Raw genomic sequence first — 23044 nt, forward strand, 5'->3', positions numbered from 1 at the left:
GTACTTTAAACTATAATCACCTAATTGTGCTATCAAATACTAGACCTTATTCCTTCTCTTTTTATACTCAATAATCATCCCCACTTCTCTTGCAGTTTCTTGTGCATTTGCACTATAACATTTATTTCTTTTTATACTATATCTTTAAAAATGGTTGTAGTTATTATCATAGTCATATCTTCAAGAACAAAATTCCACACTCAATGAAAGTAAATTCAAAAATAAGAAGAATCCCCTATTCCCCTGGTTGCTCAGAAATCAATGTATAGATGCAGAAAGCCTGAAAAAGAAATGTACTATAACACTTTCAAATTAAAACAATAATTATTCAGCAATAGACTCTGTGCAAAAGAAATCTTCAAAATACCAGATAAGGAAATCAAAATATTGACTTTAAAAAGGCTTAATGAAATTAAATTGATATTTTTTTTGAGACAGAGTCTCGCTCTGTTGCCTAGGCTAGATTGCAGTGGTGCAATCTTGGCTTACTGCAACCTCTGCTTCCCTTGTTTAAGCGATTCTCCTGCCTCAGCCTCCTGAGTAGCTGGGGCTACAAGAACACGCCACAACACTTGGCTAATTTTTGTATTTTTACTAGAGATGGGGTTTCACCATTTTTGGCCAGGCTAGTCTCAAACTCCTGACCTCAGGTGATCCAATCATGCTGGCCCCCTAAAGTGCTGGGATTACAGGCATGAGCCACCACACCTGGCCCTTAAATGGAAATTTGTAAAGCAATACAAATAAATTAGAATATCAATTTAGGCTGTTAATATGAAATTTACTAAGAAGGTAGATTTTCTAAAAAAATGTAATAATAACAGAAATTTTGGAACTTATAAATTCATTGAAGGTGTTAAAAAACATTCCAAAGACCAAGCAGAAGGAAGACTCTCAAAATATGAAGACACATCTTTTGAAGTAATCCAGCCAAACAAAAATAAAGACAAATGAACAAAGCCCTTAAGATGAGTGTGCAAAAATAACAATACTTACAATTTGTTGGTATTACTGCGGTAGAAAGAAAGATTAAAAATAAATTTAGAAATCCTATTTAAGAAAATTATTTATGGAAGCATCTCAAGTGTAGCAAGAGATTTAGACATCCAGATACAGTAGTCCCAGCAATCCAAGGCAAATACATTGCAAAAGACATATTAATTCAGAATATCTAAAGTCAACATAAAAGAAATACTTTTATGATCAGCAAGAAAAATGCATCTAGTCACCTATGAAGGAAACCCCATCAGACTAAGAATGAGCTTCTTAGCAGAAACTTCACAGGTCAGAAGAAAATGGAATGGGATTTACAGATTCCTGAAAGGAAAAAATACAATAAAAATTTTTATATCCAGCATGATTAAGCTTCATAAATGAAGGAGAAATAAAGTCTTTTCCAGACAAGCAATTGCTGAGGGAATTTATCACCACTAGACCAGACTTAAAACAAATGCTCAAAAATGTCCTTGACATGGAAATAAAAGGTATATGTTCATGATTATGATAACTCATTAATATATAAAACTCAATAATCTTATAAAACAATCACATAAAGGAGGAAGAAAAGTCAAATTGTTAACACAACAAAATTTCACCAAACCATTAAGACAAACAGAAAAAGAAACAATGTATAAAACAACTAGAAAAGATTTAGTGACCTGACAGAAAATAAACCTCAGATATAAATGTTAACCTTGAACTCAAATCGATTAAATACTCTACTAAAGAGAGATAGATTGGCAGAAAATATAAGAAACATGATCCATCTAAATGCTGCTTCCAAGAAATTCACTTTCTCTGTAAATACATACATAAACTGACAGAAAAGGGTTGAAAAAAGATATTTTGTGGAAATAGAAACTAAAAGAGAGTAGGAATAGCTTTACCTATACTAGATATAGCAGATATTAAATTAAAAAGTTAAAAAAGACAAATAAGGTCATTGTATAATGATAAAAGGATCAATGCAACAGGAGGAAATAACATTACTCAGTATATATACACTCAATACTGGAGCACCCAGATTCATAAAACAAATATTACTACATCTAATGAGAGAGGTGGAAAATAATACAATAATAGTGTGGGACTTCAACTGCGCACTCACAGCATTAGGCATCATTAAGACGGGAAATCAACAAAGAAATATTGAACTTATTTGGACTTTAGGTGCAATAGACCTAACACACTTGGACAGAAAAGTCTACTCAACAACTGTGAAATGTACATTTTTTTCACATAAGCACGTGGAGCGTTCTCCAAGATAGACTATGTATGACCTTGTATAGATCTTGTATTTTAGGCCACAAAACAAGTCTCAGTGAATTTTTTAACATTAAAAACATATCAAGAATCTTCTCAGACCACGCTTGAATAAAACTGAATATCACTACTTTTGTGAACTTTGGAAACTATACAAATACATGGAAATCAAACATGTTCCTTAATGATTATTGTGTCAATGAAGAAATTAAGGTGGAAATTATAGCAATTTTTGAAACAAATGACAAGGAAAACACAACACATCAAATTCTGTGGGATACAGAAAAAGGAGTTCCAAGAGGGTTGTTCATAGTATTAAATGCCTATACTAAAAAAGTAGGAACATTACAAATTAACAACTTAATGATGGACTGCTAAGAACTAGAAACACAAGAACAAACTAAACCAAAAAGTGGCAGAAGAAAATGAGTAAAAAAAAAATTCTAGTTGAACTAAATAAAATAGAGACCAAAAAGGAAAGGTAGAAGTACAAAGGGACACTGAAACAGGAAGTATTGGTTCTTAAAAAAGGTAAACAAAATAATCCACTATCCAGATTAATCATGAAAAAAAGAGATTACAACAAAATCAGAAATGAAAAAAGAGAGATTACAACAAAATCAGAAATGCAAAAGAAGAAATTATAAATGACATCACAGAAATACAAAGATTCTTAAAAATTATTTTTAAGAACTCTACTTCCACAAACAAGAAAATCTAGAGGAAATAAATTAATTTCTGGAAACATGCAACCTCCCAAGTTTGAATCAGGAGGGAATAGAGAACCTGAGCAGACCTATAATGAATAGCAACATTGAATCAGTAATAAATAATTTTTAACAAAGGAATCTCAGAACTAAATGGATTTTTCATACACACAAAGAAGAATAAACAGTTCTTTTGAAATTGTTCCAAAAGTTCAAAGATGAGAGATTTCTTCATAACTCATTCCATGACACTACTATCACCCTGATACCAAAACCATACAAGAACACAGCAACCACAGAATAACTACAGATCAGTATTCCTGAAGAGCATAGATGCAAAAATCCTCAGCAAAATATTAGAAAACCAAATTCAACAGCATATCAAAAAGATACTATGCCATAAACAAGTGGGTTTGTTGCACCCATTAAGTCATTGTATACATTAGGTATATCTCCTAATGCTATCCCTCCCTGTACCCCCACACCACGACAGGCCCCAGTGTGTGATGTTCCCCACTCTGTGTCCAAGTGTTCTCATTGTTCAATTCCCACCTATGAGTGAGAACATGTGATGTTTGGCTTTTTGTCCTTGCAATAGTTTGCTGAGAATGATGGTTTCTAGCTTCATCCATGTCCTTACAAAGGACATGAACTCATCATTTTTTATAGCTGCATAGTATTCCATTGTGTATATGTGCCACATTTTCTTAATCCAGTCTATCTTTGTTGGACATTTGGGTTGGTTCCAAGTCTTTGCTATTGTGAGTAGTGCCGCAATAAATACACGAGTGCGTGTGTCTTTATAGGAGCATGATTTATATTCCTTTGGGTATATCCCCGGTAATGGGATGGCTGAGTCAAATGGTATTTCCAGTTCTAGATTCTTGAGGAATCGCCATGTTGTCTTTCACAATGGTTGAACTAGTTTACAATTCCACTAACAGTGTAAAAGTGTTCCTATTTCTCCACATCCTCTCCAGCACCTGTTGTTTCCTGACTTTTTAATGATCGCCATTCTAACTGGTGTGAGATGGTATCTCATTGTGGTTTTGATTTGCATTTCTCTGATGGCCAGTAAAGATGAGCATTTTTTCATGTGTTTCTTGGCTGCATAAATGTCTTCTTTTGAGAAGTGTCTGTTCGTATCCTTTGCCCACTTTTTGATTGGGTTGTTTGACTTTTTTCTTGTAAATTTGTTTAAGTTCTTTTTAGATTCTGAATATTAGCCCTTCGTCACATGGGTAGATTGTAAAAATTTTCTCCCATTCTGTAGGTTGCCTGTTCACTCATCATAGTTTCTTTTGCTGTGCAGAGGCTCTTTAGTTTAATTAGATCCTATTTATCAATTTTTGCTTTTGTTGCCATTGCTTTTGGTGTTTTAGTCATGAAGTTCTTGTCCATGCCTGTGGCCTGAATGGTATTGCGTAGGTTTTCTTCTAGGTTTTTTATGGTTTTAGGTCTAACATTTAAGTCTTTAATCCATCTTGAATTAATTTTTGTATAAGCTGTAAAGAGGGGATCCAATTTCAGCTTTCTACATATGGCTGGCCAGTTTTCCCAGCACCATTTATTAAATAGGGAATTCTTTCCTCATTTCTTGTTTTTGTCAGGTTTGTCAAAGATCAGATGGTCGTAGATGTGTGGTATTAATTTTGAGGGCTCTATTCTGTTCCATTGTTCTATATCTCTGTTTTGGTAATAGTACCATGCTGTTTTGGTTACAGTTGCCTTGTACTGTAGTTTGAAGTCAGGTAGCGTGATGCCTCCAGCTTTGTTCTTTTGGCTTGGGATTGTCTTGGTAATGCAGGCTCTTTTTTGGTTCCATATGAACTTAGAGTAGTTTTTTCCAGTTCTGCGAAGAGTCATTGGTAGCTTAATGGTGATAGCACTGAATCTATAAATTACCGTGGGCAGTATGAACATTTTCAAAATATTGATTCTTCCTATCCATGAGCATGGAATGTTCTTCTATTTTTTTGTGTCTTCTTTTCTTCCTTTGAGAGGTGGTTTGTAGTTCTCCTACAAGAGGTCCTTCACTTCCCCTTTAGGCTGGATTCCTAGGTATTTTCTTCTCTTTGAAACGACTGTGAATGGGAATTCACTCACGATTTGGCTCTCTGATTGTCTGTTATTGGTGTATAGGAATGCTTGTGATTTTTGCACATTGATTTTGTATCCTGGGACTCTGCTGAAGTTGCTTATCAGCTTAAGGAGATTTTGGGCTGATAGGATGGAGTTTTCTAAATATACAGTCATATCATCTGCAAACAGGGACAATTTGACTTCCTCTTTTACTAATTGAATACCCTTTATTTCTTTCCCTTGCCTGATTCCCCTAAACAGAACTTCCAATACTATGTTGAATAAGAGTGGTGAGAGAGGGCATCCCTGTCTTGTGCCAGTTTTCAAAGGGAATGCTTCCAGTTTTCGCCCATTCAATATGACATTGGCTTTGGGTTTGTCATAAATAGTTCTTATTATTTTGAGATACGTCCCATCAATACCTAGTTTATGGACAGTTTTTAGCATGAATATTGTTGAATATTGTCAAAGGCCTTTTCTGCATCTATTGAGATAATCATATGGTTTTTGTCTTTGTTTCTGTTTATATGATGGATTACGTTTATTGATTTGCATATATTGAAGCAGGCTTGCCTCCCAGGGATGAAGCCCACCTGATCGTGGTGGATAAGCTTTTTGATGTGCTCCTGGATTCAGTTTGCCAGTATTTTATTGAGGATGTTTGCATCGGCGTTCATCAGGGATACTGGTCTAAAACTCTCTTTTTTTGTTGTTGTTGTGTTTCTGCCAGGCTTTGGTATCAGGATGATGTTGGCCTGAGAAAATGAGTTAGGGAGAATTACCTCTTTTTCTATTGATTGGAATAGTTTCAGAAGGAATTGTACTAGCTCCTCTTTGTACCTCTGGTAGAATTCGGCTATGAATCTGTCTGATCCTGGATGTTTTTTGGTTGGTAGGCTACTAATTACTGCCTCAATTTCAGAATCTGTTATTGGTATATTCAGTGATTCAAATTTTTCCTGGTTTAGTCTTGGGAGGGTGTATGTGTCCAGGAATTTATCAATTTCTTCTAGATTTTCTAGTTTTTTTGTGTAGAGTTTTTTATAGTATTCTCTGATGGTAGTTTGTATTTCTTTGGGATCGGTGTTGCTATCCCCTTTATCATTTTTTTTTTTTGCATCTATTTGATTCTTCTCTCTTTTCTTCTTTATTAGTCTTGCTAGCAGTCTATCAATTTTGTTGATCTTTTCAAAATCCAGCCCCTCTATTCATTGATTTTTTGAAGGGTTTTTTTTTGTGTGTGTGTCTATGTCCTTCAGTTCTTCTCTGATCTGAGTTATTTCTTGCAATCTGCTTGCTTTTGAATGTGTTTTCTCTTGCTTATCTAGTCCAAAGATAGACTGGACTAAGAAAATGTGGCACATATACACTATGGAATACTATGCAGCCATAAAAAATGATGAGTTCATGTCTTTGTAGGGACATGAATGAAATTGGAAATCATCATTCTCAGTAAACTATCGCAAGGACAAAAAACCAAACACCTCATGTTCTCACTCATAGGTGGGAACTGAACAATGAGAACACATGGACACAGGAAGGGGGACATCACACTTTGGGGACTGTTGTGGGGTGGGGGGAGGTTGGAGGAATAGCATTAGGAGATATACCTAATGCTAAATGACGAGTTAATGGGTGCTGCACACCAGCATGGAACATGTATACATATGTAAGCTGCACATTGTGCACATGTACCCTAAAACTTAAAGTATAATAATAATAATAAAAAAAAGAGTGTTGAATATTGTCCCCCACTCTCTTCTGGTTTGTGGAGTTTCTGCCAAGAGATCTGCTGTTAGTCTGATGGGCTTCCCTTTGTGGGTAACCCGACCTTTCTCTCTGGCTGCCCTTAATATTTTTTACTTCATTTCAACATTGGTGTATCTGACAATTACGTGGCTTGGAGTTGCTCATCTCGAGGAGCATCTTTGCAGCATTCTCTGTATTTCCTGGATCTGAATGTTGGCCTGCCTTGCTAGATTGGGGAAGTTCTCCTGGATAATATCCTGCAGAGTGTTTTCCAACTTGCTTCCATTCTCCCCGTCACTTTCAGGCACACCAGTCAGACATAGATTTGGTCTTTTCACATCGTCCCATATTTTTTGGAGGCTTTGTTTATTTTTACTCTTTTTTCTCTAAACTTCTGTTCTTACTTCATTTCATTCATTTGATCTTCAATCACTGATACCCTTTCTTCCACTTGATCAAATCGGCTACTGAAGGTTGTGCATTCATCACGTAGGTCTCATGCCATGGTTTTCAGCTCCATCAGGTCATTTAAGGGCTTCTCTACACCTGTTTTTCTAGGTCGCCATTCATCTGATCTTTCTTCAAGGTTTTTAACTTCTTTGTGACGGGTTCAAACATCCTCCTTGAGCTCGGAGAAGTTTGTTTTTACTGATTGTCTGACAACTTCTTCTCTCAACTCATCAAAGTGATTCTCCATCCAGCTTTGTTCTGTTGCTGGTGAGGAGCTGCATTCCTTTGGAGGAGAAGAGGTGCTCTGATTTTTAGAATTTTCAGCTTTTCTGCTCTGGTTTCTCCCTATCTTTGTGGTTTTATCTACCTTTGGTCTTTGATGATGGTGACGTACACATGGGGTTTAGGTGTGGATGTCCTTTTTGTTTGTTAGTTTTCCTTCTAACAGCCAGGACCCTCAGTTGCAGGTCTGTCGGAGTTTACTGAGGTCCACTGCACACTCTGTTTGCCTAGGTATCACCAGCAGAGTCTGCAGAACAGCAAATATTGCAGAATGGCAGGTGTTGCTGCCTGATCCTTCCTCTGGAAGCTTCATCTCAGAGGGGCACCTAGCTCTGTGAGATGTCAGTCAGCCCCTACTGGGAGGTGTCTCCCAGTTAGGCTACTTGGGGCTCAGGGACCCACTTGAGGAGGCAGTCTGTCCGTTCTCAGATCTCAAACTCCATGCTGGGAGAACCACTACTCTCTTCAAAGCTGTCAGACAGGACGTTTAATTCTGCAGAAGTTTCTGCTGCCTTTTGTTCAGCTCTGCCCTGCCCCAGAGGTGGAGTCTACAGAGGCAGGTAGGCCTCCTTGAGCTGTGGTGGGTTCTACCCAGTTTTAGCTTACCAGCCTTTTTTTTCACCTGGTCAAGCCTCAGCAATGGCGGATGTCCCTCCCCCAGCCTCGCTGCCACCTTGCAGTTTGATCTCAGAGTGCTGTGCTAGCAGTGAGTGAAGCTCCGTGGGCTTCGGACCCTCTGAGCCAGGCACGGGATATGATTTCTTGGTGTGCCGTTTGCTAAGGCCATTGGAAAAGCACAGTATTAGGGTGGGAGTTTCCTGATTTTCCAGGTACCGTATGTCACAGCTTCCCTTGGCTAGGAAAGGGAATTCTCTGACCCCTTTTGCTTCCCAGGTGAGAGGATGCCCCACCCTGCTCTGTGGGCTGCACCCACTGTCCGAGATGCCAGTGAGATGAACCTGGTACCTCGGTTGGAAATGCAAAAATCACCCATCTTTTGTGTCTCTCATGCTTGGAGCTGCAGACTGGAGCTGTTTCTATTCAGCCATCTTGGAACCTCGATCCTGCAGCGTGTCTTCCAGCTTACTAATTACTTATTCTATTTGTTTAATAATGCATTTGAGAGATTCTCATGCATTTTCAGTTTGTCAACTGAATTTTTCTTCTTTTTAAATTTTAATCTTTAAAAAATGTCTCTTGCGGAAATTGGATTTCCTTCTCTGCATTGTCTTTAAGTTCATTAAGCTTCCTCAAGACATCTATTTTCAATTCTCTGCCTGACAATTCACATATCTGTCACTCCTGAATTGGTCACTGGTGCCTTATTTAGTTTATTTGGTTAGGTTATGTTTTCCTGGATGTTTTTGATGCTTATGTACATTTATTAATGTCTTAACGTTGAAGAGTTAGGTGTTGTTTTCAATATTCACCGTCTGTGCTTGGTTTGGCCCATCCTTATTGGAAAGACTTTCCATGTATTCGAAGAGGATTGAGTGTTGTCCTGTAAGTGTGTTTTCACTGAATCCATAACAGCAGTAGGTGGCGTCTTAAGCTGAGGAATGCTGTGACTCTTGCCAACTCCTAGAGGCACTACTTTGGTGGTGTTGAGTAATATAAGGGAAAATTTCCCGGGTCACCAGGTAAAGTATGTCACTCTCTTCTCTCTCTTTCCCTCAATTTGAAGGAGTCTGTTTTTTTGCTGAGTTGTCTAGAATTGGGAAAGGGGTGACATGAGTACTCCTGTGGCCACTACAGCTGGCAGTGTGCTAGATTAAACATTAAGCTAGCACAGTACTGGGTCTCATCCAAGGCTCGTGGCAACTACTGCCTGACTAATGTTTATAGGAGACTCTAGTGCTCTTGAGTCAGAAGGTTGGGAATCCTCCTGGTACTGGGTTCTTCACTTCAGGACAGTCAATTCCCTTCTTACTAGAGTGGGTCTAGAAAGACCATTCAGGAGCTAAGGCCTGTTATTGGGGGCTTCAGGAATCTCCTTGCTTCATTTTACTGTAGCTAAGCTGGTACCCAAGTTGCAAGACAAAATCCTCTGTACTCTTCCCACTCCTTTCCCAAAGCCACAGAAGTCTCTTCACCAGCTACATTGTCTGGAGTTAAAGGAAGGGTGATGCATGCACTCTTTTGGCCACCACAGCTGATGTTGCACTAGGTTGGGTGCATCCAAAATCAATTGCCTCTGAGAGAACAGTGCAGCTCCAGGGTTTTTCCAAGGCCTGTAGTCCTTGAGGCCTGATGGCCACTCAAATTTACTTCAGGCCTCGGGCCATGTTAGTCAGCTAGTGGTGGAGCCAGCCAGGACTGGAGTTCCTCCCACTGGAGCTGAGAATTTCCCTCATTCAGAAATGCTCTAAATGTTCCCTGCTTTGGTGCTAGCATAATTTTTCCCTATGTTGCATACCACTGGGACAGGGCAGGACTGGGTTCCAGTGCAAAGTAGCCCATTCACTTTACTCACCATCCTGTAAGCAAACAAATTGTCTTTCAATGAGGTGCTGATGGACAATGGGGGAGGGTTGGTGTAGGCAATGCAAGACCATCTTTCCTACTCTCTTCAGTGCCTCTTTTATTGATATTTTTTTAAACCAGTTATTGTGACTGCTCACTTTATTGGTTCTTATGAATGTGCTTTCTTGCATGCGTAGTTGTTTAATTTGGTATTCTTGCAAGGAGGCTGACTGCTGAAGCATTCTATTCAGCCATCCTGCTTTGCCTCCACTTCCCTATAACAGGTTTGTTGAGTTATAATTCATATACCATGCAATGTGCCTATTTAATGTATACAATGTAATGGATTTTAGTACATTCAGAGTTGTGCAAGAGTCATCACAATTTTAGAATATTTTCATCATTCCTAAAAGAGACCTCATACTCATTATCAGTCACTCTACAGTCCACTTGCCCCTTCATAGCCTTAAGTAACCAGGAATCTACTTTCTGTCTCTAAAGATTTGATTATTCTGGATATTTCATGTGAATAGGCTCATACGTGTGTGGTGTCTTGTTACTGGCTTCTTTCACTAGGCACAATATTTCAAGTTTTATCTATATTGTATCATATATCAGCACTTACTTTGTGTGAGTAATATCTTATCAATAAATTTTATTTATGTATTCATCAATTGACTGGTATTTGGCTGTTATGAATAATCCTACTATAAATCTTGTATAGGTGTTTTTGTCTTTACTATTTTGAGAAAATACTCTTGTATTTTATTTCTTGTCTTAAATCTCAGGAACCTATGAAATTTGTGGATTTGCTTGGTGACCATGGGAAACATGTCAATCCTCTTTGGGAGTTGATCAAATGGTGCCTGGGTCTGTCAGTGTACACCATCCCTTCCATTGGTATGTAAATCATCTCCTACCTAGACCAGTTTGATGTCCTGTAATATTTCTTAATATCTAAATATAGCTTTTGGACTAAAGGCCCCATGCAAGTCCAAAATCCAGCAGGGCAGTGAAATCTTAAAGCTCCAAAATTGTCTCCTTTGACTCCATGTCTCACATCCAGGTCATGCTGATGCAAGAGGTGGATTCCCATGGTCTTGGGCAGCTCCACCCCTATGGCTTTCCAGGTTATAGCCTCCCTCCAAGTTGCTTTCATGTGTTGGCATTGAGTGTCTGTGGCTTTTCTGGGTGTACTGTGTAAGCTATCAGTGGATCTACCATTCTGGGGTCTGGAGGACAGTGGCCATCTTCTCACAGCTCCACTAGGCAGTGCTCCAGTGGGGACTCTGTGTGGGGGCTTCAACGCCACATTTCCCTTCCACACTGCCCTAGCAGAGGTTCTCTATGAGGGCCTTGTCCCTGCAGCACACCTCTGTCTGGGCAGTCAGGCATTTCCATTCATCCTCTAAAATCTGGGCAGAGGTTTCCAAACATCAATTCTTGATTTTTATTCACCCACAGGCCCAACACCACATGGAAGCCACCAAGGCTTGGGACTTCCATCCTTTGAAGCAATTACCTGAGCTCAATCTTGGCCCCTTTTAGCCATGATTCTAGCCATCGCTAGAGGGGCTGGAATGCAGGGCACCAAGTCCCTGGGCTGCACACAGCAAGAGGGCCCTGGGCCTGGTCCATGAAACCATTTTTTCCTCTTAGGCCTCTGAACCTGTGATGGAAGCGGCTGCCACAAAGGACTCTGAAATGCCCTGGAGACATTTTCTCCATTGTCTTGGAGATTAACATTTGGCTTCTCCTGACTTATGTAAATTTCTGCAGCCAGCTTGAATTTCTCCTTAGAAAATGGGTTTTTCTTTTCTATCCATCATCAGGCTGCAAATTTTCCAAAAGTTTATTCTCTGTTTCCCCTTTTCTGAAGGACTTGCTTTGATGTCCAGGCTGTAGTGCAGTGGTGCAATCATGACTCACTGCAGCATTGACCTCCTGGGCTAAAGCAATCCTCCTGCCTCAACTCCTAAGTAGCTGGGACTACAGGGGCTCACCACCACACCTGGCTAAGAGATGGGGTTTCATCATATTGCCCGAGCTGGTCTTGAACCCCTAGGCTCAAGTGATCTGCTAGCCTTGGCCTTGAGAAGTGCTGGGATTACAGGCATGAACCACCGTGCTCAGCTATAATGGGTTTTCAATTATGTGAAAAATCCTTATGATGTACTATGCAGTAGCAGAGGCTAGAAATGTTATATATAGCATTACTAAAACAAAGTAGAAGGAGCTAAAAGTAAATGATTGACAATGGGTGGTAAGATTATAAAGTTTCCTTTTTCATCACTTACTTTCTCAGTGTTCTATAATGAACATGTATTACTTGAATAAGAAAAGATAAAGAACACTAGGAATTAAAATGAAGTTTAACTTGATATATGTTATCATTCTGTAGGACTGGCTTTGTTGGAAGAAAAGCTCAGATATAGCAATGAGAAATGCCAAAAGTTTAAGGCAGTGGAAGAAAGCCTGCGTAAAGAGCTGGTGGAGATGCTAGGTGATGATGGTGTGTTCTTATATCCCTCACATCCCACAGTGGCACCTAAGCATCACGTCCCTCTAACACGGCCTTTCAACTTTGCTTACACAGGTACCTAATTGTATTCCTTACATTCTGTAATCTTAAAGAAATAGAGATGTATGTTTCCAAGGAAAGCATAATTTTCTTTTGCAGTTGGACAAGTTTTAAACATGCAAGTATAAAAGTGCTGTGTGATTGAAAACTCCAGAAAACAGTTGCTAATGTCATATGTCGAAGATACTTTGCCAATATCTGGTTTCTCCACAATAACCCTACAAGTGCATATGAGTATCCACATTTTACAGAACTGTGCCTCAGGGAGGTTCAGCCACTTGTCTTCTGTCACTCAGTGTGATCACACTAGATCTAAAGTCTCCCCTGGCTGCTCTGAATTAAACCAAGTTAAGCTTTTGTCAGGATCTGTGGCTTCCCAGAAGATTCTTGTACAGGAGACAGTTCTCCAAGGGATCGTTTACTTGACTTAGCTATCATCCCCTTTGAATTCAATTCATTCTATTGTTCACCAAACTAATTTTCTTCACCTGGTTTGTAAGCCATGGATGGATCATGATTATGTGAAGTCTAAAGGCCCCTGGATATGTACTAGGTCAGTTTCTATGGTTTCTCCAAGGTCTTGTCCCAGGGAACCACACTATTCTTTGAGATGAAGATAGAGAAGTCTTCATCAAATACACATTCTCACCCAATAATCCTGTGGTCCACTTAAAGTTGGAATTTGGAATCCTTTGCTCTGCAGTTTTCTACTTGTGCATCCTGGAGGAAGACATTGAATCTTTCTCAACTTATTTCCTATCTAGGAAGTCAGGATAATCTATGCCTTGCACTGTTGCTGTTAAGATTAAATGAAATAATACGTGTAAATTAATTAACATAAGGGTTGTGCAGGATGACGGAGAGGGTATTAAACAGTCCGTATCCTTAATTTCCTCACCCTTACTCTCTCCCTGGCTTTGGTCACTCACTCTTAATTTCTTCCTTCCTGTCCCTCCTTCCTTCCTTCCTTCCTTCCTTCCTTCCTTCCTTCCTTCTTTCTTGGAGTTTTGCTCTTGTTGCCCAGGCTGGAATGCAATGGCACAAGCTCGGCTCACTGCAACCTCCACCTCCCAGGTTCAAGCAATTCTCCTGCCTCAGCCTCCCAAGTAGCTGGGATTACAGGAGTGTGCCACCACACCCAGCTAAGTTTTGTATTTTTAGTAGAGACAGGTTTCACCATGTTGGCCAGGCTGGTCTTGAACTCCTGACCTCAGATGATCTGCCCACCTTGGCCTCCCAGAGTGCTGGGATTACATACATGAGCCACCATGCCCGACCTCAATTTCTTAAGTCTTTGAAAAAACTTGCTGCCTAAATTGCTGTGTTTAAGTTTCTATCACCTAGTTACTCAGTTTCTGAAGACAGGTTAAATACTTTAGTCAATAGGCTAGAACCCAAGGAGAAATATACTGTTTATACCTTTTGGGGAGGATTTTCCTTAGCTTGAGGCTTCCTGTGGTTTGCAACTTTTCCCTCTAGTTTAGCCTTGAACACATTTAAAGAGTGTCCCTTGTAAGCCAGGTGATATTCTAGGTAATATGAATACAAGACCCATGATAGATGATAGCTGCAATTTAGTAAGTATGTAATATATACGAGATACTAGAAGCCAGAAATTCTATACATTATCTCATTTATGTTTCCCCCAAATCCCTCACAGCAACTGAAGTTATCTTTGTGTAAAACCTGAGGAAACTGAATGATGTATAAAGTGATTTAAGGGTCAGGGTCCGGACTGAAATTCAGTTGTTTTCTCTCTGACTTTAAACGCAATGTCATTTTCACTACATGTATGGGTTGATAATGCTCAGTCATGTTTTGTTTTTATTGTCTTTACTAAAGCTGAAAATATAAGAGGTTTCAGAGACCTTTTGTCAAAGATGTAGAATTGTTGGATGCGAAATAGGTTAATGTTTTATTCCTGGTTCTTTTTTTTTTCCTACTGAGAAATACCCCTTTCAGTTTCTCAAGCTTGTATAGGCTTCTTATGTTTGTCTCCTACTTACAAGATGGGTACACTAAGTCAGATATTTAATTTTTGAGCCTTGGCTTTCTTACAGCTAAGATGAGGATGCTACATTGACTTTGAAGGATGGTTGGAAGGATTTAATGTAATAATGTGTAGAGTGTTTTAAAATTATTAATAATAGTGATAATAATACCATTTATTGAAGACATGTGTATGTTTATATTGATATTAATGTAGGTAATATCAATATCTCTGCTTTATTTCGTAGTATTAGTTATATGTGTTTTCCTTGTTTTATCTATTCCTAGAATTGTTCTGAGTTTTACATGTTTCATCTCATTTTATCTTACAGCAGCCCTACAAAAAGGAGAAATTATTAGTGTCCTCATTTTACAGATGAAGGAATTTAGACACAGAAATCTTTAGGAGATATTTCCAAAGTCACATAGCTAAGATAATATAGGAACTGAGACTTTAACCGAGGCCCTATGATTTCAGAGGAAGTGATCTTATTTATTACACAGAAGAGGAAACAGGAGGATGAACAGGGTCTGTCAGCTATGAAGTGAAGTGATAAGGTTTCAAACCCAGGTCTGTCTGACTCCAAATCCTATTGCTTTTAATTAACTCTCTTCCCTTGTTCTTCTGCCTCACTTGGTGCTCAGTGAACCAAAGTACCTTCTCCTACTTTGCTCCATTGACATTCTACAATGAGAATAAATTTATTAAGCATGTGTTGTGAACTCTACTGTATGCACTGGTGTTAGATGAATCAGATACATTCCATGCCCTCAGGGAGCTCCTAGCTTAGTACAAGAGACAAACAAATGTTAACAGAGAATTTCAGTAGAAGAAAACAAAGGAAAGCTCTCTGGAATAGGTGACCCCTGATCTGGGTCCTGAAGGAGAACTAGAAATTAGTCAGAGGAAGTATGTTGGGTAAGTATTACAATGGTCCAGGCAGTACGAACCCCATGAGCAAGAGAACAGAAAAGCACATCAGGAACACTGTGGACAGAGGGTATAAACACAACACTAACTGGAGAGAGTAAGTTTTTAATAGAGGAGTGAGAGGAGGAGCATGAGGTTGAAAAGGTAAGCATGTCATGGAGAACATTCACAGCCATGCTAAAAACTGCAAAAAAATATATGTTATTTGTCTTGGCATCCTGCCCCATCCTGCTTTCTTTGAATAATGTCACTGGAATAACACAGTAATGAAAGAGAATAATCTAGCCTGCAGATTCTTTGAATATTTGATTAGCCTATGCTATTTCCTGATAACATGCAATCAACAATGTTTCATATCATTGTATCTCAAAGAAGTTATTTACAGTTTTCTTCCACTTTAGTCCTACCACGATTATCAACATGACACCTATATGTCATAATAATTGGGAGAGGTGATTACCAGGACAGATGGAAGGAAACAGCTTACAAAAGTGGCCTTCCACTGGCTTTCTCCCCTCTCCCCACTTTAGTTTAGGTGTCTGTACTCAAAGATCTCTTGGACCATTTATATCCTGAGATGAACAGCATTGGCTATACAGCATTTTAAAGATCTCATCTGAGAAACCCACTGATATTGGTGCCAGGAATGCTAAGCAGATCATTTGTGACCTCTTCAGCATCCAGCATTAGCGTGAAACTCAAGATTTATATGTCAGGTTTGGCAAAATCATAACATGCCACTCTTAAGAGTCCCTCTTATACCCATGCCAGTCATTAACAATTGATCACAGCATTCTTTTTCTCTGAGAACAAACTTGACTTTGTGATATTTCAACAGAGTGGGTTTGGTCACCTCCCCAATTGATAAGCTAGACACACAAAATAAAATGTTCATGTAGTCTAAGCAAAGATTCTACTTAACAAAATAGTCTGCTATATTGTTAGCTCCTCAAAGGCTGTGGTCTGTACCTATCTTGTTCACCTATGTAATCCCCATTGACTAGGACATTGCATTGTTGCACAAAATGCATAATTATTTTTTGTCAAACTAATACGTAATTAAAAATATAAATAAGAATGAGCATCCCAGAATAACAGAGTAAGGAGCTCAGCAAATTCTCTCTCAAGCAAACCAGCAATAAAACTGGAAAAATTACTGGAAACAACCACTTCAAATGTGAAAAATGATCAAATGGCATAAAGCAAATTCAGGAGCATTTATTCAAGAAAAATTAGTGATTCCTAATAAGAAAAGTTGGAGTCTATGATATTTAAGCTGGGATCTGTTTTCCCTTCCGCTCCTCAGATACAGCTTTGAGGTACAAAACTTTCACACTTGGTAGGGCAAGGCAGACCTTAAAGACTGACAACTCCCATTCTTTCTAGACCCATGTTACACAGCATCTGTTGTGGGCAAGTAGAGATTACTGCTACATCCAACAGCTTCCATTACCTGTGGCACCTTATTGTGGAAGTTCTAAACAAAGTCATGGCTGGTCATAAGAACTTGCAGCTCTTCAACGCTGCCCAAGAGAGGCTGATTTTACATGAAGCAGAATATGGAAGATCTTAGATGCAAAATATTCCCTGAAAGCTAAAATTTCAGTGATACTAACAAAATTCACAGCAACATACCCCAGAGGTAGAGAAAAATCAGAATCAAGAGTTGATAAAATATATCAACTAAAGCATCTAGTTTTCAACAAAGATTTATGAGGCATACAAGTAAAAAAGGAAAATGAAACCCATATATACAAAGAGCAATGCCCACCTCTGCCACTTGTAGCCAGCAGGCCATGCCTGCTAGAGCTTCCAGCCCAGCAGTTCCTCTTCTTTCTGAACTCTGCCAGTGGACACAGCCTCCTGTTATCCAGGGAAACAGAAAAACTGCAGGATAGATGATTCCACAACCCCCACCACCACTCATAGCCACGCAGCTAGAACTTCCAGCCCAGCAGTCCCACTTCTGTCTGAACTCTGATGGCAGGAACAGCCTCTAGAATATAACCCAACAGCAGGTCAGGCAACTGCACCCAAACCCGCCACTCATAGCCAGGAAATCCATGTCTGATAGAGCTTCCAGCCTAGCATTCCCACATCTGCCTGAACTCTGTGTGTGGCCACAACTTCATGAACCCCCGGAAAGCACCTAGACAGGGGATTAAGTGACCCTACCCCATCCCACAGCTCTTAGATGATCAGGACTTGGTGGTGGCCAAGCAAGGGTGAGCCCTCATTCTCAGATCACTGAGAGAAGTGGAGATACCCAGGTTCATGGGCTGGCAGAGGATTAGGGTGTGCCTTGTTCCACAGGGCCAGCCTGGCAAGGATATGACTTGTCTACCAAATGGGGTCCCTGCCTGAGGGAGACCATGGATCAGAACACTTAACAAAAGAAGTGCGGGCATGGAACCAGTGATCGAAGGGGGCTCCTCCAAGGCCTAGGAGCCATCTAGGTGAGCGAGTCACCTCTCTCCCCCACACCACGGAGGACTACTGTCATCTTGGCCAAAACACCAAAGAGTCCTGAAACAGAGTAGGAGGAGCGTATCTACCTGCTAGCACTCTTAAGCGCCACCTACTGGATCTCAGCTCAAAATGCAAACCTAAAATATTTTGCAAGTATGTATCACCTGTGAAAACTAAGGAAAAGATCCAGCCAGAAATAAACCTTCTGTACAAAGTCATGACCCTTTGAAATATACCCAGAAACAATGCCAGCTGACTATCCTCAACTTATCTCACGGGTGAAGAAACATCAACCCTTACACATGAGAAAGAATGAATCCAAGAACTGGCAACTCAAAAAGCCAGTGTTTGCCCTTACCTATAAACGTACACATTAGCCTCCCAGAAATGGTTCTTAACCAGAGTGAGCTGACTGTAGACGTAGAATTCAGAAGCTGGATGACAAGGAAGCTCAGTGAGAATGAGGAGAAAGTTGAAACATAATCCAAGGAATCCAATAAAACAATTCAGTAGCTGAAAGATGAAATATCCATTCTAAGAAAGAACCAAATTAAATTTTTGGAACTGAAAAATTTACTTCAAGATCTCCACAATAGAATCTGAAGCATCAGCAGCAGAAAGATCAAGATGAAGAAAGAATCTCTGAGCTGGAAGACCAGCTTATACAATCAACTCAGTCAGACAAAAATAAAGAAAAAAGAATTGTTGAAAATGAAAAAATCCTTTGAGAAATATGGGATTATGTAAAGAGACCAAATGTATGAGTTATGGTGTTTTCAAAAGAAAAGGAGAGAGATTAACTTGTAAAACATATTTGAGGATATAGTCCATGAAAATTTCCCCAAACGTCCTAAGGAGGAGGACATACAAATTCAATAAATACACAAACCCCCTGTAGATACTACACAAGATGACAAACCGGAAGGTACATAGTCATCAGATTCACCAAGATCAACTCAAAAGAAAAAGTCTTAAAAGTAGCTAAAGAGAAAAATCGGGTTACCTACAAAGTAAAACCCATCAGACTAGTGGCAGAACTCTCTGTAAGAAACCTACAAGTAAGAAGAGATTCGGGGCCTATTTTCAACATTCTTACAGTGAAGAATTTTCAACCAAGAATATCATATTCCATGAAACTAAACTTCATAAGCAAATGAGAAACAAAATTCTTCCCAGACAAGCAAGTACTAAAGGAATTTATTATTACCAGACCACCCTTACCAGAGTTCCTTAAGAGAGCACTAAATATGAAAATAAAGGACCAAAACTTGCTACCTCAAAAATCCACTCAAGCACATGGCCCACAAACAATATAAAGCAGCTATGCAGTCAAGTCTAAAAAACAGTCAACAACATGATGACAGTATCAAAATCTCATAAATTAATACTAACCCTGAATGTAAAGGGTCTAAATGTACCACTTAAAATGCATAGAGTGGCAAGCTAGATAAAAAGATAAAACCCAACAATCTACTGTCTTCAAGAGACCCATTTCAACTGCAATGACACCCACAGGTTCTAAGTAAAAGGATGGAGAAAGATCTATCAAGCAAATAGAAAACAACAACAACAAAAGAGCAGGAGTCATTATTCTTACATTAGATTAACAAATTTTAAACCATCAACAGTCAGAAAAGACAAAGAAGGGTAATACTTAATAATAAAGAGTTCAATTCAACAAGAAGTCTTAACTATCCTAAATATATACACACCCAATATAGAAGTACCTGGATTCATAAAGGAAGTTCTTCCTAACCAATGGAAAGATTTAGACAGCCACAAATAATAACGGGGGATTTTAACATCCCACTCACTGAGTTAGACAGATCATTGAAGCAGAAAACTAACAAAGAAATTCTGGATTTAAACTTGACATTTGATCAACTGGACCCAATCGACCTCTACAGAGTACTCCACACAACAACCACAGAATATATATTTTTCTCATCCATACACAGAACATATTCTAAGGTCCACCACATCCTTGGACATATAGCAAATCACAATAAATTCAAAGAAATCAAAACCATACCAAGCAAACTCTCAGACCATAGTGTAATAAAAGCAGAAATCACTATCAAGATCTCTCAAAACTACCAAAAAATGGAAATTAAACAACTTTCTCCTGAATAACTCTTGGGCAAAAAAACAAAATTAAGACAGTAATTAAAAATTACTTTGAAATTATGAAATAGGAGACACAGCTTACCAAACCTTTGAGATGCAGTTAAAGCAGTGATAAGAGACAAATTTGTAGTGCTAAACACCTTCATCAAGAGGTTAGAAAGATGTCAAATTAACAACCTAAAGACACAGTCAGATAAACAAGAAAAAAGGAACATCCAACTCCGAATAAAGTGGAAGAAAATAAACAACTAAATCAGAGAACTGAGCTAAATTCAGACCTAAAAGACCATACAAAAGATCAATGAAAACAAGTGTTGCTCCTTCAAAAGAATAAACAAGATTGATATCCCATTAGCTAAACTAACAAGGAATAAAAAAAAAAAAAGATCCAAATGAGCACAATGAGAAATGACAAAGATGACATTACATCTGATTCCACAGAAACAGAAAAGTTCCTTAGAGACTATAGGGAACACCTTTGTGAACACAAGTTAGAAAATATAGAAAGAATGGATACACTCCTAGAAACACACAACCTCCCAAGATAGAATCAGGGATAAAAGTGAAGACATGAACAGATAGATAACAAGTTCAGAAATTGAATCACTAATAAAAAAACTTACCAACATAAAAGAGCCCAGGACCATGGATTCACGGCCAAATTCTACCAGACATATAAGGAAAAACTGATACCAATCCTACTCACACTTTCCCAAGAAAATCGAAGAGGAGTCTTCTCCCTAATGCACTCTATGAATCCAGCACCATTCTGATACCAAAATCTGGCAGAGACAAAATGTAAAGTAAAATAAAAAAAAAAAAATTCAAGTCAATATCCCTGATGAACATGGATGCAAAAATTCTCAACAAAATAATAGCAAACTAAATCCACCAGCACATCAAAATTTAATCCACCACAGTCATGCAAGTTTTATTTCTGGGATGCAAGGTTGATTCACCATACACAAATCAATAAATGCGATTCACCAAATAAACAGAATCAAAGGCAAAAACTATATGATCATCTCAATAGATACACAAAAAGCCTATAATATAATCCAACATCCCTTAATGACAAAAGCCCTCAACAGATTAAGCATTAAGGTAGCATACCTAAAAATAGTAAAAGCCATCTATGACAAACCCACAGCCAACATAATACTGAATGAGCAAAAACTGGAACGGTTCCCCTTGGAAACTGGAACAAGACAAGTATGCCCACTTTCACCACTCCTATTCAATATAGTACTAGATGTACTAGCCAGCGCAATGAAGAAAGGGAATAAATAAAAGGCACCCAAATAAAAAGAGAGAAAATTGAACTCTCTCTCTTTACTGATATGATTCAATACCTAGAAAACCCTAAAGACTCTGCTAAGTCTCCTGGAACTGATAAATGAATTCACTAAAATTTTAATATACTAAACCAATGTACAAAAATCACTAACATTCTTGTACACCAATATTGTTCTAGATGAGAATCAAATGAAGAACAGAATTCCATTTACAATAGCCACAAAAAAAAAAAAAAAAGGAATACCTAGGAACCCATCTAACCAATGAGGTAAAGATCTTTACAAGCAGAACTACAAAACTCAGCTAAAAGAAATCAGAGGTAACACAAATAAATGGGAAAATAATTCATGCTCATATATTGGAAGAATCCACATAGTTAAAATGGCCATACTGCCCAAAGCAATTTACAGATTCAACATTATTCCTATCAAAATATTAATGCCATTTTTACAAAATTTGACAAAATTATTTTTAAATTCATTTGGAAAAAAAAAAGAGCCTCAACAGCTAAAGCAATATTAATCAAAAAGAACAAATACAGAAGCATCACATTTCCCGACTTCCAAATGTACTATAAGGCTACAATAATCAAAACAGCATGGTACTGCTGAAAAAAAAGACACATAGACCAAGGAAACAGAATTGAGAACCCAGAAATAAACCTGCCACCTACAACCATCTGATCTTCAACAAAATGAGCAAAAGTAAGCAATGGAGGAAAGGACTGTCTATTCAATAAATGGTACTATAATAGTTTGCCTGCCATATGCGGAAGACTGCCATATACAGAAACTGGATCTCTACCTGTCACCATATATGAAAATTAACTTAAAGTAGATTAAATATTCAAATGTAAGACCTCAAACTATAAAAATATTGACAGATAGCTGGGCAGGTGCCCTGTAATCCCAGCTACTCAGGAGGCTGAGGCAGGAGAATCGCTTGAACCCAGGAGGCAGAGGTTGCAGTGAATCGAGATGGCACCACTGCACTCCAACCTGGGTGACAGAGCAAGACTCCATCTAAAAAAAAATAAAAAATAAAAAAAGAAAAAAGAAAAATCCTAGAAGAAAACTTAGGAAGATGGATGTCAAGATGGCTGAATAGGAACAGCAGCTTCAGTCTGCAGTTCCCAGTGAGACCAATGCAAAAGGGGGGTGATTTCTGCATTTGCAATTGAGGTAACCTAATCATCTCCCTGGGACTGGTTAGGCAGTGGGTGCAGACCATGGAGGGTGAGCAGAAGCAGTGTTGGGCATTGCCTTACCCAGGAAATGCAAGGAGTGGGGGGCCTCCATTCCCTAGCCAAGAGAAGCCATGAGGAACTGGGCTATCCAGCCCATTTACTATGCTTTTCCCACAGGTTTGCAATCCACAGAACAGGAGATTCCCTCTTGTGCCTACACCACCAGGGACCTACCTGGGTTTGAAACACAAAACTGGGAGGCTGTTTGGGCAGCCACTGAGCTAGCTGCAAGAGTTGTTTTTTTGTTGTTTCCCAGTGGTGCCTGGAACTCCACCGAGACAGAACCATTCACTCCCGTGGGAAGAGGGAAAGGGGGCTGAAGCCAGGGAGCCAAGTGGTCTCGCTCAGTGGTTCCCACTCATGGAGACAAGCAAGCTAAGAACCACTGGCTTGAAATTCTCACTGCCAGC

The 23044-nt window shown here is 38.9% G+C and overlaps 1 protein-coding gene across 3 annotated transcripts in view; it reads left to right on the forward strand.

Annotated features, from left to right (window-relative positions):
- Positions 1 to 23044, forward strand: part of FAAH2 (fatty acid amide hydrolase 2) — a 287721-nt gene that overhangs the window by 224287 nt on the left and 40390 nt on the right. For all 3 annotated transcript variants that reach the window (XM_063660660.1, XM_054471437.2, XM_063660661.1), the window contains 2 exons: positions 10784 to 10895; positions 12397 to 12591. In XM_063660660.1, coding sequence (XP_063516730.1) covers positions 10784 to 10895; positions 12397 to 12591 — 307 coding nt within the window. The remainder of the gene's footprint in view (positions 1 to 10783; positions 10896 to 12396; positions 12592 to 23044) is intronic.

Source organism: Pongo pygmaeus, chromosome X (genome assembly GCF_028885625.2).
Source record: "Pongo pygmaeus isolate AG05252 chromosome X, NHGRI_mPonPyg2-v2.0_pri, whole genome shotgun sequence".
In the NCBI taxonomy this organism is placed as follows: Eukaryota; Metazoa; Chordata; class Mammalia; order Primates; family Hominidae; genus Pongo; species Pongo pygmaeus.